This window comes from Malaclemys terrapin, chromosome 10 (genome assembly GCF_027887155.1).
Source record: "Malaclemys terrapin pileata isolate rMalTer1 chromosome 10, rMalTer1.hap1, whole genome shotgun sequence".
In the NCBI taxonomy this organism is placed as follows: domain Eukaryota; kingdom Metazoa; phylum Chordata; order Testudines; family Emydidae; genus Malaclemys; species Malaclemys terrapin.
In genome coordinates this window covers 33,748,132-33,766,429 of record NC_071514.1, presented here as the reverse complement: position 1 = coordinate 33,766,429, position 18,298 = coordinate 33,748,132, and the positions used below count along the sequence as shown (strand labels likewise).

The 18,298-nt window shown below is 44.6% G+C and overlaps 1 protein-coding gene across 4 annotated transcripts in view; it reads right to left on the bottom strand.

Annotated features, from left to right (window-relative positions):
- TLN2 (talin 2) overlaps nt 1-18,298 on the bottom strand; it is a 382,138-nt gene that overhangs the window by 35,670 nt on the left and 328,170 nt on the right. For all 4 annotated transcript variants that reach the window (XM_054041883.1, XM_054041884.1, XM_054041885.1 and 1 more), the window contains 2 exons: nt 13,533-13,718; nt 5,028-5,135 (listed from right to left, as the gene is read on the bottom strand). In XM_054041883.1, coding sequence (XP_053897858.1) covers nt 5,028-5,135; nt 13,533-13,718 — 294 coding nt within the window. The remainder of the gene's footprint in view (nt 1-5,027; nt 5,136-13,532; nt 13,719-18,298) is intronic.

The window sequence follows — 18,298 nt, the reverse complement described above, 5'->3', positions numbered from 1 at the left end:
ACCAGCTCAGCATACTAAACCAGACAGAGACATTAAGAAATGTGTGGACTCTAGCTGACTTGAAAGTTGCCTTGCCATCACCTTCTGAATAACTGTGTTCAAACTTGCTAACTATTATTCTATGTCAAGAAAATTGTTCAATTAAAAAAACCTGTGCAGGCTGTCGGATCCTGTTCTATGCTACAGCTCCAACCAGTTAGAATTTTGGAGGAACTGCCCCAAGGTAGGGGTTAATGTACTGGGTAGAGCTAAGCTGGGTATCCTCACGGGAAAATGACTGATGCAGTGATCCTTCTGTACTTGCTACTAAGCAACATCCAATGCAATTCTATTTACGTTCTAGGGTGCAACCAACTTTTAACAAAGAATACACTGTGAACTTGAGTATCCATTTCTATCCAGCTTCCTGGAAGCCGTTAAAATGGTGACATCATCTTATCCATCTTCACTTCTACACAAACTTTATGCTCGCTAATTTTGGCTTTGTGTGCATGGGCTTGTAACATAAACCTAGTCTATATATGGCTCGAGTCAGCTGGCATTTTTGGGTACTGTAACAGGGTGCTGGCCTAAGAGGCACTGAACCAGCTCCTGTTAGCTCAGAACCTGCTTGCATAGCTCCCATAAAGGGGAACTGACTGGAGCTGGCAGGGTGTGGCTCATTAAAGGAGCCTGAGAGCAATCACCTGTGAGCCTACTGAGAGAAAGGCCTATAAAGCTAGCAGGAGGGCAGGGGACAGGAAAGTGAGGAGTGAGGGCCTGTTGCTCCCAGCTAGCTGTAAGAGCAAGCTGTTCCCTAAGGGGCTACCTGACTGATACTGAACTGTATATAGCTGTATATACGTGGTGGTGGGAAAATACAGGGAAATAAAAGGGCACTGGTGTGTGAAAGAGTGGTCTCCAGCGAATTTGTACCGCGAGCAATGAAGCGCTTGTCTACACGTGGAGGCTTGTCCGGGATCCACTGAAGCCAACGAGCACGGTTGGTGGCCCGGCAATGGAGGAGACCCTGAAATGGCTTGTAGAGCAACAGAAACAGACCCAGCAAGCCCTGCAGACTTCCCAGCAAGCCCTGCAGACTTCCCAGCAGGCACACCAAGCAGAAAGACAGGCTGCTTTGGCCTGGCAGGCTGAGCAACAGAAAAGCCTGCAGGATTTCAGCTGGGAGCAAAGCAATGTCCACGGGCAGCTCCTGCAATGGCTGGTGAATCCTGGGGCAGGGGAGGACACCCGGCCACTGGGCTGGGGACTCTGTAAAATGAGCCCGGCGGATGACCCGGACGCCTTCCTGGGAACTTTCGAGAGGGTAGCCGCGGGGGCCGGATGGGACAGGACAACCTGGGCCTTCCGACTAGCCCCTTATTTGAGTGGCGAGGCGCAAGCGGCCTATATGGCTTTGGGGGAAGAGGCTGCCCAGAACTATGAGGCCGTGAGAGCAGCCATTTTGGACCGAGTAGGCTTATCAGTGGAAAGGTACAGGCAGAAGCTCTGGTCGGCCCAATGGACGTCTGTTGTGTGACCACAGGCATTCACCCAGAGGTTAAGGGACTGGGCCACACGCTGGTTGAGGCCTGACACGTGTGCAATGGAGGAGATAATGGACTCCCTAATACTGGAGCAGTTCTTGCAAAGCCTCCCGGAGACAGTGCGCACCTGGGTGAGGAGACACCAGCCAGGCACCGTCGAAGAGGCGGTCCTGGTAACCAAGGAGTATATAGAGGCTGAGGGACCCCGGGAGGAGGACCGGCAATGGAAAGACAGGGAACTGGGGCAGGAGCCCGTGGACTCCTTCCCCGGGAGAGGCAAGGAGAAAAAAGAGGTGCCTCGAGGAGCACCCGAGAGGCCCGCCCGCCTAACGTGCTGGCGGTGTGGGAAGCCGGAGCATGTTAAACAAGACTGCCCGGACATGGAATGTGGCTGGGCGGACTTTTGTGCTTGGACTGAATGGGCGAGATGGAAGCAGGGGCTGGGGGTGTTCACTGTGCCTGTGAAAGTGGGGCGGAGACTCCAAATGGCTGTGGTCGACACCGCCTCGAGTTGCATGCTGGTGCGAAAGGCGCTGGTTAAGCCACATTGGCTCATTCCGGGGGAAAGGATGGCCCTCGGGTATGTACATGGGGACAGGAAGTCCTGCCTGGTAGCCCAGGTACCCCTGGAAGTGAAGGGTTGCTTCAGGTGGAAGTGGGTAGGGGTCCTGGAGAAACTACCGTGTCCAGTAGTGTTAGGCTGGGACTGGGTCCCACTACTGGGCACGAAACAACGGGGTACCCCAAGAGGGGGGTTGGATCCCCAGAGAATGTGAACCCCAGGGCGGGAGGATGGGCCCCGTCCTGGGAACCAAGAAAAAACTCCTAGACAGCATAGCCCAGAGTGGGGAGACCCACGGGAAGCATATATGGGGGAGCTGGTCGGTCTGGACTCCCACAGAGAAGGAAGGGGCATGGGGGAACACTCCCTGATCCTGCTCTCTGCAGAAGAAGCCCCAGATGTACTGGGACGAACGGGGGAAACTGAGGAGTGGAAGGTCCCGCCCAGCAGTGGGATGAGTGCTGACCCCCCCCATTGGAGGGGCAGGAGAGCCCTGAGCCGCAAGGAGAGCCCTGAGCCGCAAGGAGAGCCGGGGGAAACTGACGCGGGGGAGATCCCGCTAGAAGTGAAAACAACCCCCAAACCCCGGCCAGACACACAGGGGAAGCTGGGGATAGGGGGCCTGCCACACTGCGATCGGTGTGACGACCTGTGGGCGGAAGCAGAAATGGTGGGGCCACCACTCCCGGAGAAATGCTCCTTCTGTGGGAGAGGGATGGAGAAACCATCTGGGGTGTTGGCTGGGAAGGACCCAGCTGGGAGTGGGGAGGGCTCCCCGAAAGAGCCTCCTTTGGGGGAACGGCGGAAGGGCCGAGGGGCCAAAGGTGGCCCAGGGGCGCCGATCTTAAGGGGGAGGGTGTGTAACAGGGTGCTGGCCTAAGAGGCACTGAACCAGCCCCTGTTAGCTCAGAACCTGCTTGCATAGCTCCCATAAAGGGGAACTGACTGGAGCTGGCAGGGTATGGCTCATTAAAGGAGCCTGAGAGCAATCACCTGTGAGCCTGCTGAGAGGAAGGCCTATAAAGCTAGCAGGAAGGAATGGTGCGGGACAGGAAAGTGAGGAGTGAGAGCCTGTTGCTCCCAGCTAGCTGTAAGAGCAAGCTGTTCCCTAAGGGGCTACCTGACTGATACTGAACTGTATATACGTGGTGGTGGGAAAATACAGGGAAATAAAAGGGCACTGGTGTGTGAAAGAGTGGTCTCCAGCAAATTTGTACCGCGAGCAACGAAGCGCTTGTCTACAGGTACATTTCCGCAGTGTACTCAGGCCTTGTAAGTGAAGCTGCTAGAGGTAAGAAAGGCGGCTCTGCTAAGAAAATGGAATAGATGGGAGAAGTGAAAGCCAAAAGATGAAGGAGTAGGATCAAGCAAAATCTGATTAGTCTTTGCTCTGTTAAGATGCATAATGTTGAGGCAGATATTGCAATATTCAATAGAGTGGATAAAACATGACAAATTTCCCCAAGTACAACTGTGCTAAAAATACACTAGACTTCTAAATGCAAATTTTTCCCTGCTGGGCAAGTTCCAGTAATGAGATCTAACCAGTTTAATTTTTCTTATACTATCTTCCTTGCTAGTGACAAGCGTTAATATAATCGGACCTCTATTTTTTACTTTATCTGTATTCCTACACACAGTCCTTAATTTAATTTAACTAGACACACTAAAATCTCTGCCTGGCAATGTATTTCTACCCAGAAGGCCTATGTCACACACCAGCCACTAAAAAGTAGCTTCTCAGAGGCTGCGCACATGATGACTGCAGCTGCAAGTCAACTTGAGAAAGTTGGATATTTTACTAAACTTTTGTTCTTACACACCCCATGCTTCTATACGTGTGAAATGCCCACATTGAAACAATGCTACAATATTACCAGATAAGCGTTCAGATTGCAGAAAAGCATACACAGTTCAGTATTCACAGCTTCAGAGTGCACTGAGTTAGTCACAAGACTTTAAGTGAAAAAACTGAGAGTTGGGGAGCTTTTAGGTGGGGTTGTGGGGATGGCCTCAGATAGCATTTCTTTTGCTTACCTCAGGATAGGGTCAGGAAAGCATGTGAACCTAGTGCTCCCCTAGTGATTTTCACAACGTCAGTGGTTTGGGCGTTCACAATGTCAGTGGTTTGGGTGATTGGCAGTGGTGAGCTGGAGCTGGTTCGCGGGAACTGGTTGTTAAATTTAGAAGCCCTTTTAGAACCGGTTGTCCCATGTGGGACAACCGGTTCTAAAAAGGCATTTAAATTTAACAAGCACTCCCCTCCGCGGCCCAGCTCACCTTAGCTCTGCCTCCTCCCATGAATGCTCCTCCCTGCTTCTCCCCCCCCTGCTTCCTGCGAATCAGCTGTTCGCGCGGGAAGCCTGGGAGGGCTGAGAAGCAAGCAGGCTTCCCGCTTAGGCACAGGAAGACGGAACTAAGGTGTGTGTGGGGTGGGGGAGGGGGGGGAGCGAGGAAGGCCATGCACCCCGGCTGGTCTTCGGCCACGTCCCCGCCTGCCCAGCATCAAGGAACACGGGGGGCTGGATGGGGCAGGAGTCCCGGGGGTTGGGCCATGACTCCCTCGTGGGGTGAAGAGGGAACCGGTTGTTACGATTTTGGCAGCTCATCACTGGTGATTGGTGTGTGTTCTACTACATCAGGTTAAGAGAGAGACCCACTGGAGAATACCAATGTTTGATTTTAAAGGGACCCATTTTTAGATGCTGTGATGCCTTCACTGACTCATGATAAAGTAAGCTCCAGAAGAGAACTCTATGCAAACACTTCCAGCTTCCCTTCTCTCTTTTTTTAGAAAGCGGTGAGCTATTTTAACCGTTTGTTCAGGAACTTGCAGCAAGCTAATAAAAAGTTAACCTTGGCAATGATTATGAAAAGGGCTCAGTGGGATTATTTGTTCTTGGCAAAGCTTCAATACATGCCTATAGGCTCCTTCTTACCAGGAGGACATGTTCTAGGAGATCCAAGTATCCCAGGGTACATTCTGTTCCAAATCGCAGTGCTCTCGCTCGAACATCTTCACTCACGTCTGGGTGATAGGAAGCTTGCTATGGAGACAAAGCAATATTAACACTCAAAAATTACAAAGTAGAGGTAGGGAGAGGAGCAGACATATGGATGGAAACTATATAAATGGCATAAAAAGGCCAGAAAAAAGCAATTTCTCATTGTTTGTAAATAACATCCAAGCCAGCAAGTCACCACCGTTGCAAAGGTATAGCGTAACTGGCCTGCCAAAGCGGCAGAGCCTCAACTGTGAATAGGGTGACCAGATGTACTATTTTTAAAGGGACAGTTCCGTTTTTTGGGACTTTTTCTTATACAGGCACCTATTACCCCCCACCCCCGTCCCGTTTTTTCACAGTTGCTATCTGATCACCCTAACTGTGAAAATGGATTTACGAAGAAGTTTCCTTCTGTTATCATATTCTTCACTCTAGGGATGCAACAGCTCACTATTTTTTAACGTTCTCCATTAGACATGGTCAGCATCAGACACACATCCCGCCATCAGCCCAAACAAAACAGGCAACTCAGCAAAGGTCCAAAGGAGAAAGGCAGCAAGTTGGTTGCTTTTTTTAGGTATAACCGTAACAGATTCTGGCAATGGACTGAGCTGGTAGCTTGTGGGGGACGTGTACTACAGTTTCGTACAAGCAGTGATGCTAATAAGAAGGAAGATAGCGCCTTCATATTCCTACTGACACACTGGAAGAGGAAAGAAAACGAAAGAGGTCTGAGCAATAGTTTCTCCATCCACAAATACATACAGCGTTACAGATTTTAGAACCACAACCCCCCTCAAAACGCCCCCCTCCCCCACAAACCCTCAGACATTCCATCTAAAATGAGAGTATTCTGTGCAGACCCCAAAAGTGAACACAACTTAAGGCTCCACATCAGAGACAGTGCAGCCGAGTGGATAGCGCACTGTACTTGAACTTAGGACAGCGGTTCTCAAACTTCGTTGCACCGCGACCCCCTTCTGACAACTAAAATTACTACACGACCTCAGGAGGTGGGGAATGAAGCCTGAGCCTCGCCACCCCAGGCAGGGGGCCAAAGCCCAAGCCCAAGGGATTCAGCCCCAGGCAAGGGGCCTGTAAGCTGAGCTCCGCAGCCCAGGGCTAAACCCGAAGCCTGAGCTCCGCCACCCAAAGCTTTAGCCATGGGGCTTCAGCTTCAACCCTGGATGGTGGGGCTCGGGCTTCAGCCCCATCAAGTCTAACACCAGCTCTGGCAACCCTATTAAAACAGGGTCATGACTCACTTTGGGGTCCTGACCCACAGTTTGAGAACCCCTGGCTTAGGAGATCCAGGGTCTAGTCTCAGCTCTGCTACTGGCCTGCTGGGTGACCTTGGGCAGGTTACATCTGTGCATAACTTTCCCGCTCTGTAAAATGGAGATAATGATGGTGACCTTCTTTGTAAAGTGCTTTGAGGGCCAATATTATTCTGTATATGGGAAAACGGAAGATTGCAAAGAAGCATGCCTGCCTTTTAAACATACTGCAGCAAAGGGCTGATTAATGACATGAGCTTGATATAGAGGTTAAATGGAACAACTACCTGTCATGTGTAGTATTAGATTTCATGTGGTTAAATATGTACCACAAGCCGTAAAAGAGCATCTTGTACCGGTAGAATCTTTTGGAGGGCAAAATAAAAAATTTGAAAGTAGTTCTGCATCATAGATTCACCACTACTAAAATGATATTTGGAAAGTACAACTAGGAGCATGTTTAAACTTGGCATTAATTTTTAAAAATACACCTTAAAATGCTTATTTTCGGGCAGTTTTATTGAACTCACCTGCCCACTTTTGCAAATATGCTCCCACCAATTTCTTTTTGTCTTCTGGCATTTGCAATTGGGACTAAAATTAATTTGGTTGTTTGTACACTTTGATCAGTTCTTTCTTTCCTTATCATCATAATTGATGATGTCACATTAGACTCAGTTGGTTAATGGTCTGAGTTGGTTAATGGGCTCCCTCTACTGGCTAGCTGAAGAGCAGCTGAGCATCAACCACTACAACCTACATTAACTACACTGTTGGCTCCCCACTTTGTAAACAGAACAGTAGTTTTTTGGAGGGTTTTTTTTTTTTCTGGTCATATTTAAGGCTGGGTGATTATTCTACTGGAAAGACTTAACCAATTTAGAAAGGTCTAGAAACTACTTGAAGTCCAACAGCAACTTCACCCCACACATTTAATTTACCTTGTACATACTTCAATAATATAGTGACGGAAGCTACAAAAACACTCAGATACCAAGAATCTCTTCAAACTTCTATCAGAGATAAGCCCAAGTGTTCTGATTAACCTTAGCGTATACAATTGACTGAGACAATACAATATTTTTGGAAGAAACACTGAACATATCAACATCTTTAAGGGCTATTCTGCCTCCCACTGAAGTCCATGAAAAAAACTATTTACTTCCCTGGGAATAGAATCAGGCCCTAGTTCTTATATCAAGAATACATATTTAAAAGACTCGTCAACCAGCAGCAAACTAACAAAAAGCTTATTCATTCATTTACATCAGAAGGTTTTCCTGCAATATAAATTAAATTGAATTTCCTCAGAAAGTTTCTTGGACAGATTATATAAATTCATATCCTCATCTGTGAAATACTATTAACTCAGAAATTTTTTTTAGTTACTTCCTGTGTGACATATTGTATTACACCAAGACACACAGTTCACCTTGTAGAATAGTTTGGAAGGATGGATTTCTTTCTGCTGTAAGTGGAGGAAGTGGCTTAGATTAGTTTTTAAAGGATTTCCCCAAATCTTCTGCCTATGGTTTGATGTTCTCTTGCATTCCCAACTCTGATTAGCAAGTTTGTTTCAGACACTTGGGGAATGCTAAAGTAACGACAAACAATAAGGGACAAAGCTTCAAAAATATTGTATCCCAACTCTGGTTTTTCTCCTCAGGTCAGATGACTTAGTTATCCTCTAGAGGATTGGGCCAAAAGAAACCTGATGAGGTTCAACAAGAACAAGTGCAGAGTCCTGCACTTAGGACGGAAGAATCCCATGCACTGTTACAGACTAGGGACCGAATGGCTAGGAAGCAGTTCTGCAGAAAAGGACCTAGGGGTTACAGTGGACGAGAAGCTGGATATGGGTCGACAGTGTGCCCTTGTTGCCAAGAAGGCTAACGGCATTTTGGGCTGTATAAGTAGGGGCACTGCCAGCAGATCGAGGGACGTGATCATTCCCCTCTATTCGACATTGGTGAGGCCTCATCTGGACTATTGTGTTCAGTTTTGGGCCCCACACTACAAGGAGGATGTGGAAAAATTGGAAAGAGTCCAGCGGAGGGCAACAAAAATGATTAGGGGGCTGGAGCATATGACTTATGAGGAGAGGCTGTGGGAACTGGGATTGTTTAGTCTGCAGAAGAGAAGAATGAGGGGGGATTTGATAGCTGCTTTCAACTACCTGAAAGGGGGTTCCAAAGAGGATGGATCTAGACTGTTCTCAGTGGTACCTGATGACAGAACAAGGAGTAATGGTCTCAAGTTGCAGCTGGGGGGCTTTAGGTTGGATATTAGGAAACGCTTTTTCACTAGGAGGGTGGTGAATCACTGGAATGGGTTACCTAGGGAGGTGGTGGAATCTCCTTCCTTAGAGGTTTTTAAGGTCAGGCTTGACAAAGCCCTGGCTGGGATGATTTAGTTGGGAATTGGTCCTGCTTTGAGCAGGGGGTTGGACTAGATGACCTCCTGAGGTCCCTTCCAACCCTGATATTCTATGATTCTATTGCTCCTGTGAATTTCTACTTCCAGTTTTCCCTGCTGCAATTGGCAACACATGTTCTCAAGACACACTGTGTTTCATTATTATTAATTATTTTTATATCACAGAAGTGTCTAGGGTTTCCCAAGTGAGATTGAGACCACAGTCCACAAACAAGACAATGGATGGGAGAAAGGATCATTATTATCCTTGTTGTGCAGGTGGGGAACTGTAGCACAGAAATATGGACTTTCTCAAGGTGATACAGAAATTCTGCTTTGAATCTGCCAACTGAACCCAAGATCCTGGCCAGCATCTTGCTTGTCAGTCCACAAGCCCATCTCTGCTCTTTCATCTCTTTTCTCTCCGGTTTTTGATACTTCTATTGTACCTGTCCTCTTCGCACTCAGTTCCTCTTTGCTATCATGCCTCATTCTCTCTTCAAGTGCTTCTAGCATTATGGGTTAGCAGTATGTGTACAATGCTAACATTGTAAGCACTGACATACCCCTCATATGATAAAAGATGTGCAATCTTTAACTGCAACTATATAACTAATACCATCTCTTTGCCCTAGATAGTTCTCATATCCTAATTTTGCTACAAGAGTCACCAGTAATAAAATAAAAAAAATCAATATTTCCCATTAGTTAATGCAGAGTTATTACTTTACACACATGGTATAAAGATGAAATCTGTTTTTATCTTCGGGTCTGATCCAATCTTGAGTACTTTTGGTTAAGTGTCTCCATCAAGTTTAATAGGACCCACAGGATCAGTTCCTGAGATTGAACTGTAACCAATATTTTTTTTTCCAAATGGTAACTATTGACAAATGCTCACTTACAGACTCACAGACTTTAATGCCACAATGGACCATCATGATCTAGTCTGACCTTCTGCATGTTGCAGGCCACAGAACCCCAGTGGTCAGTGTATTATTTACATATTGCACAATTACTGTAGACTTGTTTAAATATCCCAGAGCTGAACCCCTCTGCTTCAGGGAAGTTGAAGTGAAATTTAATGTACATTTATATTCTTGACATTAGAGAAACACAAAGTGTACTGTATATAACAATTCATGCTATATTTTGTTCACACGTGCATTTTAGTGGGTTTCATTCCATTTAGTGGTACATGTAACCCATAATGTGTGTCATTATTTGCTTATTATTTGACAATATTAGTCCTATCAAAATATTCAGAAGATTGATTTGCTGCGTATTTGATGAGAAACTCCTATTTTGCCAAATATCACAAAAAGTTCAAGTTTTGCAGTTGTCATGCTGCCTTGATGGTATAACAAAGAAAGTCAGGTGCTCCCTATTCACCATCTTAAAGTACAAAAGAAGTGGCTATTCAGATTTATCGTGGAATTTTTTTTAATACCCCAGAAAATATCATATTGCCTCTATATAAATCCATGGTACACCCACATCTTGAATACTGCGTGCAGATGTGGTCGCCCCATCTCAAAGATATATTGGAATTGGAAAAAGTTCAGAAAAGGGCAACAACAATGATTAGGAGTATGGAATGGCTTCCATATGAGGAGTGATTAATAAGACTGGGACAGTTCAGCTTGGAAAAGGAATGACTAAGGAGGGATATGATAGAGGTCTATAAAATCATGACTGGTGTGGAGAAAGTAAATAAGGAAGTGTTATTTACTCCTTCTCATAACACAAGAACTAGGGGTCACCAAATGAAATTAGTAGGCAGCAGGTTTAAAACAAACAAAATAAAGTATTTTTTCACACAACGCACAGTCAACCTGTGGAACTCCTTGCCAGAGGATGCTGTGAAGGCCAAGACTATAACAAGGTTCAAAAAAAGAACTAGATAAATTCATGGAGGATAGCTCCATGAATGGCTATTAGTCACGATGGGCAGGGATGGTGTCCCTAGCGTCTGTTTGCCAGAAGGTGGGACTGGGTGACAGGGGATTAAACACTTGATGATTACCTATTCTGTTCATTCCCTCTGGGGCACCTGGCATTGGCCACTGTCAGAAGACAGGATACTGGGCTAGATGGACCTTTGGTCTGACCCAATATGACCATTCATATGTTGAAAAAGAGATAAGACGACTTTCTGCAAGAGATCTGATACTCCTTCATACAGCTTGATTCCATCTATTACCAAAGTAAGTATATGAGTGGATAAAAACACAGTAGCATACGTGCCAAAAATAGAAGTACTAGCTTCTCCACCAGACATTTTAAATTGCTGTCTAACATTAATTGATATAGCTCTGGCTAAGGGGATGTGGTACACATAATTAAATTATTTAACAAACTTAAGACTGTGCAGCGTAGTTGTAGCCATGAACAAGAGAAGCTTTCAAGCCACACAGGGTTCTTCTTTAGGTCTGGGAAAGATACTCCCAGAGTCACAGCTAAATGAAAGGTGGAATAGATTGTTTAGCATAAGTAGTTAGCGCATATTCAAAGGGACCATTCAAGATAGAGTGGTCCTTGACTATCCATTAGAAGATATTACCTCACCAACCTTGTCACACTTCAGACTGACAGCTGTTTTGACAAATTTTGGGTCACATGTTTTAAATAATGCCTATGATTAGTCTTCTAGACTTTCCACCTCTCTGCAGTGTTTTCAGACTTGTTTCTCCTTGCCTAATAATCCTTTCCAGCTCCAAGGACATAAGAAGGCCAAAACCAAATCCACTGGGCTAAATAGAGGGCAAGCTTTTATCCTCACTGTTCTGAACCATACGATTTCTGGTTTTAGCTTCAGGCTGCCTTCCAGCTTATTCCTACTCTGCTGCTTTCAAGGTGGTGCTCTGTGGCACATAGCCGACTTTCAAGCTAGAGATTATTAATGTCATCTGCAAGCAATAACAATGGTGACTTCAAGGATCAGTACTTGCTACTCAAGTGGTAACAATTTACCACTACTACCATGTTAACCTGGTAGGCCCTAGCCCAAAGAATGACTACCATACCCAACAAGCTCTCAGGTAGACTGCTTTTCAATCTGTCATTTTAGATAAGTAAAATTGTTCTCAACTGTTTTCATTCTTTAGATTGCTTTGTAAAGGCAATTCTCTCATGGATACTCAGCCCCTTATCAACATCCCAGTTCCCCACTGCTTGGACTCTAAATGGTTTATTCTGCAGGCCTCTGGCCATCTATGAACCAGAGCAGGAGAGGCACCAAATTAAATTATAGCAATAAGAGGAGTGAATGTGAAAACAAGAGGAAACAATTAATTTGAAAGTATACAAAAACATACAACTAAAATGCAGAATATTAGGCTGAAAATATAATTTAAATAGGAAGAACTGTAATCCAGAGAATCTGCAGAGTGAAATGCAGATAGATCTCCATATGAATATGCTCCTACACTAGCCAGGATATAAAGTTACAAAGGATATTTAACGAATATGCTTCAGAGTGTTAATTGATCCTATATCATTGCACAACTGCACACAAGAGTGCTTTCACCTTCCCTTGAAGCATCATGTACTGGACTTTGACAGAGGCATGATACGAGACTGGATGATACAAGATGTGGTGACTTCTGGGTTCCAATGTAAACTATAGCTATACTTTCCAGTATCTGTGTTTAGCAGGGGGCGGGGGAGGTGGGGAGATGAGATCAAAGCTTGAAGTAAGCAAAGTGTTCAGGAACAGATGTACTCTGCTAAATACATACAAGAACCATCAAGGTCAAAATGACGTAAGGATTTCAATTTACAATATATACAGAAATCATGTTCAAAATCACACTGCATCATGTTTAAATGCAGAATCATTATTTTAAAAACAAAATTAAACCCTGTCCTAGCCTTACATCCAGTCATAATGGAGCTAAAACGTGATCTGGGGACCTACGCAGGGAAAGATTTAACTAAATTTTGAACTCCACACCTGCCAAATTGCCCAAGCTTTAATTCTTCTCTCATAGTCATTTGTACCTTGAAGAGCAAAGATGCCTAAATGATGATTAGGAATAAGAGTTGTCTTAATTTCACTTAATTTCAATGCTCAAACTTCAAAGAATCAAAGAATCAACTTTGTAAAATCCCTTTCTGGTCCTGCCCCTGTTAATTACGAATAATCCCGCCCTACCTCAGCATGAAGAGAAGTGGGTCATGAGTATATTTTGCATTACTACCTGAACTATGCATGCAAACATTTTACAGTCCTATTTCTTTAAAGTTGTCTGTCTCAAATATAATATTCCAAAAGTTCAGCTCACAGGAGCATTGCATTTAGTACAAGACAAAAGGCATACACTCTTTAAAAGCACAGTAGGAATTCAGCAGACCAATTAGTTTGTTTAGAAAGCAAAGGAATATTGACAATACATTTGTACATTTTTTCCATTAGAGAACTCCTAACTATATTAAAATCAGGTCACCATTACATTATTTTTATGCTCTACTGTTTGTACAGAGTCTGTCTTGTAGTTTAAAAGAAACAAAAACCTCAAGCAGGTTTCGTGTCAATCAAAAAAAACTATTCTCTCTCTCCAAAAATAAACCAGTGTGTATTAATCCACATTTCTCTTACATAGGATAGAAATCCCCTCTTTCTGGTATTGGATGTTAGTCAGACTTCATAATTCTCACAATCATTAACTTCTCAGGTAAAGACAAACACAAACTAAATTTAAGGATACAGAAACCTAAAAAATTAGGAGAGGAAATTAATCTTTACCTTACAAGCTGTTAGCATATCAGCTACTGCTTTGCGGCTCAGATTCGCTGTAGCAATCACATCCTCCTGTCTGCATGAGTTCCCAGCTGCAACAGCTTTGGCAGTTGCCATGGTGATTCCTTTCGTCATCCGGATCGATTCTTCAGGTGATGATGTCTTTTCTGGAATCTCCTTCGACTGAAATACCTAGAAGTTAAAGCAGAAAGGAGATCTAGTTGCCCTTTAAGAGTCAGAGCACAATAACACGGAGCTTCAAACGGACACAGCAATTGGAAGCAGCCTTCAAATGGCATGAAATCAGAAATTTAATTGGAGTACTGTACTGCAATATCACTCCTGCTTGTCAGGAGTCTGGCTCTGATAAGACTTGCACATCTACACAGAGCAGAGAGAAACACTAAGCTGTGGGAAGTATGCACAAAAAGTTAACCCATTCATTGAAATGGATGACACCCAACATTTGTCATTTAAACTATCTGTATTATAGGACAGCCAGAAACCAATAGCTACTAGTCCTATCCATATATTCTTCCATCCTGACTATTGGACAGGCATGCAGATCCTCCTCCCATATAAACCATGCTCTAATGCAGGGGTGGCCAACCTGAGCCCGAGAAGGAGCCAGGAGCCACCAATGGACATTGCCAAAGAGCCACAGTAATACATCAGCAGCCCCCCATTATCTCCCCCCCGCTCGCAGCGCCTCCCACCCACCGTCAGCCCCACCGATCAGCGCCTCTCACTCCCTCTCCGCACCTCCTGATCAGCTGTGTCGAGGCATACAGGAGGCTCTGGGGAGGATGGGTAGGAGTGAGGGCATGGCAGGCTCCGGGAAGGGGGCAAGAAGGGTCTGTGGCAGAGCCAGAGGTTGAGCAGTGAGCACCCCCCAGCACACTGGGAAGTTGGCACCTGATGCTCCAGCCCCGGAGTCGGTGCCTATACAAGGAGCCGCATAGTAACTTCTGAAGAGACGCATGTGGCTCTGGAGCCACAGGTTGGCTACCCCTGCTCTAATGTGTCATAGAATCATAGAATATCAGGGTTGGAAGGGACCTCAGGAGGTTATCTAGTCCAACCCCTTGCTCAAAGCAGGACCAATCCCCAGACAGATTTTTGCCCCAGATTCCTAAATGGCCCCCTCAAAGATTAAACTCACAACCCTGGGTTTAGCAGGCTCAAACCACTGAGCTATCCCTCCCCCCAAATCACTCCATGCAGCACTGCTCTGTAAGTACTGTGCGCTAACCCATTGCGCCACTAGAGCCCACACCAGCTGTCCCCTCAGCCAGAAGCAGCATAGAAGGACTGAACTGGATATATTAATAAAATGCTCAAAAATCTTTTCTGTAAAGGATGAAAGGGGGAAGGACAGAGAAAATGAAGCACTGTCTCTTTTCTATGCTTAATCCTCCGTTACAAACCTAACTATATAATTGTGTAGAGGAACTTGTATCAAGAGGAAGACATTGAATTACCTGACCCCCACACCTCATTCCTATGAATGTTGAAAGTAATTAACTGTATTAAAACATTATAGCTAACGTAAGTCAGTTAGAGCTTATCCTGGCTCCTACTTGCCTCCTTTTTCCAGCTGTATTCCTTATCAGCTTGCCATTCTTAAGCCTTATAGAATATCCCAGGTACTGTACTGGGTTACTCCTGAGGGTATTTTGCACCAAAAAATTTAAAATTCTGTGCCAAAAAATTTAAAATTCTACACACAATATTTTAAAATTCTGCAAATTTTATTTGTCAATAAATAAATGTGGAAGCTCCAGCATGGCAGTGGGAAGCACAGGCCACTGACTGCACAGAGGTAGATCACCCTGCACCTCCCCACCCCCGGAGATGGACTCAGCAGTAAAGTTGCACCAGACCCTGACCCTGACATAGTGTAAGGACCAGGACTGTCCCAGAAACACCCCGGGCCCTGCCCCTCTGTGCCAAGCACACTAGATGTAGGCAGGCAGACTCAGCCCAGCAGTATCCAAGTATGGAGAAGCTTAGTGTAGGGATTTACCACTCTGCTGGCTGCTCCGGGTGCCCGAAACAATGCACACACGCTGCTGGGGAGCGGTGCATGACCGCTCTTGCAGCTTCCCTTTGCTTCCAGGTCAGAAAGTCATTTTTCTGCGGAGAAGCAAAGAAACCTGCACATGTGCAGAATTCCCCCAGGAGTAATTGGACAAATTTTACCAGTCACAACCATTATGCAATGCTGCTCTGACAGCATTATCTATTCCTTACTAGGGTTTTCTAGTGTGCCCATTGCTGTAGTATCTAAATGCCTGAACATACATTAGGAAGGGCCACTCCCATTTATCCAGGTTATCATTATTTGGCTTTCACCCTTCCGCCCCCTCTTAGCGTGGGGGAGAAACTGAGGAACAAGCCCATGCCAACTGTTACAAAGACATCTTTTAACAGTACTCAAATTCAACCTGTATCAAGCCAGTTAAAGCAGTGCACACGTATATACAATATTCCCATACTAGGTAAAATCCTGGATGAAGTTTCTCCATTGACTTCATTGGGGTCAGGATTTAATCTTATTTTTAATAAATAGATAGACACTCCTGAGACTGCCCCCAAGCAATCAAACAAAACAATTGACTCATGGGTATAATAATACATTAGAAGTATTCAAAAGAAATCACCACATGATTTCTGCTTGACACGATAAAGTACAATTCCTTGACAGACTAAGTATCTGAAACGTTTTAGATTGCAGAGTTTATCCAAAGGATTTTGACGGTTCATTTACTGTGCCACAGCTTATGTGGGGATTTAATTTAAAAAAATATATATATATTCTGTAATTATTCTTCCTTTGTCAGTATCTGCATTTTTCACACAAAAATAAGGAAGCTAGTTAAAACAGAAATTAAAAGGTGCAGTCACAAGACTGAAATACCTGCAAGCTGTAGAAACTTTTTAAAAATACCACAATAGAGGCTCAAATTAAATGTATACCCCAATTAAAAAAAAAAAAAAAAAAACATAGTAAGAGGACCAAAAAAAGTGCCACCAGGGTTAAACAACAGAGTAGAAAAATCGGTTAGAGGCAAAAAGGCATCCTTTAAAAATCTTACTGAGGAAAATAGAAAGGAACATAAAATCTGGCAAGTCAAGTGTGAAAGTATAATTAAGCAGGCCAAAAAAGAATTTGAAGAGCAACGAGCAAAGGAGACAAAAACTAACAGCAAAATAAAATAATAAAATAAAATAAAATAAAATAAAAAATGAAATACATCAAAAGGAGGAAGCCGGCCAAACAATCAATTGGAGCACTTGAGGAAGACAAGGCCACGCCGGAGAAGCTAAATGACTTCTTTGCATTGGTCTTCACTGCAGAGCATGTGAGGGAGATTTCTACACCTGAGCCATTCTTTTTAGGTGACAAACCTGAGGAGTTGTCCCAGACTGAGGTTTTCAATAGAGGAGGTTTTGGAACAAATTGATAAATTAAACAGTAGTAAGTCATCAGGACCAAATGGTATTCACCCAAGAGTTCTGAAGGAACTCAAATATGAAATTGTGGTACGTAACCTATGACCTAAATCAGCTTAAGTACCAGATGACAGGAGGATAGCTAATGTGACTCCAATTTTTAAAAGAAGATTCCAGAGGCGATCCTGGCAATTACAGGCCGGCAAGCCTAACTTCAGTACCAGGCAAATTGGTTGAAACTATAGTAAAGAAAAGAATTACCAGACAAGTAAAGGAACACAATTTGTTGGGGAAGAGTCAACATGGCTTTTGTAAAGGGAAATCGTGCCTCATCAATCTATTATAATTCTTGAGGAGGTCAATAAACATGGGGACAAGGGTGATCCAGTGGATGTAGTGTACTTAGACTTTCAGAACATCAAAGGCTCTTAAGGAAAGTAAGCAGTCATGGGGTAAGAGGGAAGGTCCTCTCATGGATCAGGTCCTCTCATGGATCAGTAACTGGTTAAACACAAGAAACAAAGGGTAGCAATAAATAAAAGGAAAGAGGTAAACAGTGGTGTCCCCTAGGGGTCTGTACTGGGATCAGTGCTGTTCAACATGTCCATAAATGAGCTGGAAAAAGGGGTAAACAGTGAGGTGGAAAAATTTGCCGATGAACAAAATTATTTAAGATAGTTAAGTCCAAAGCAGACGACGAAGAGTTACAAAGGGATCTCACAAAACTAGGTGACCGGGCAACAAAATGGGAGATGAAATTCAATGTTGATAAATGCAAAGTAATGCACGCTGGAAAACATAATTCCAACTAAAACATGCAAAATGATGGGGTTCTAAATTAGCTGTTACCACTCAAAAAAAGATCTTGGAGTCACTGTGGACAGCTCTCTGAAAAAATCCACTCAATGTGCAGCAGCTGTCAAAAAAGCTAACAGAATGTTAGGAACCATTAGGAAAGGAATAGATAATCAGAGCCGGCTTTAGGAAGTGCGGGGCCCGATTCGAACAGTTTTGACAGGGCCCCAGCAGGGATGACTGAAAAAAAAACCCACGTAAAAAAACATGTGGGGCTTGTACTCACCAAGCGGCACTCAGTCTTCGGCGGTTTGTCCTTCACTTGCTCCGGGTCTTTGGTGGCACTGAAGGACCTGCTGCTGAAGGGCTGCCAAAGACCCAGAGTGAGTGAAGGACCCGCCGCTGAAGTGCCGCCGAAGACCCGGAGCGCTGCCGGGTGAGTAAAAATTAAAAAGGAGCCTCTAGCCAGGGAAGGGATTCTCGGCCACTTGTCCCCACCCCGGCGGCCCTGCCACTGGGCC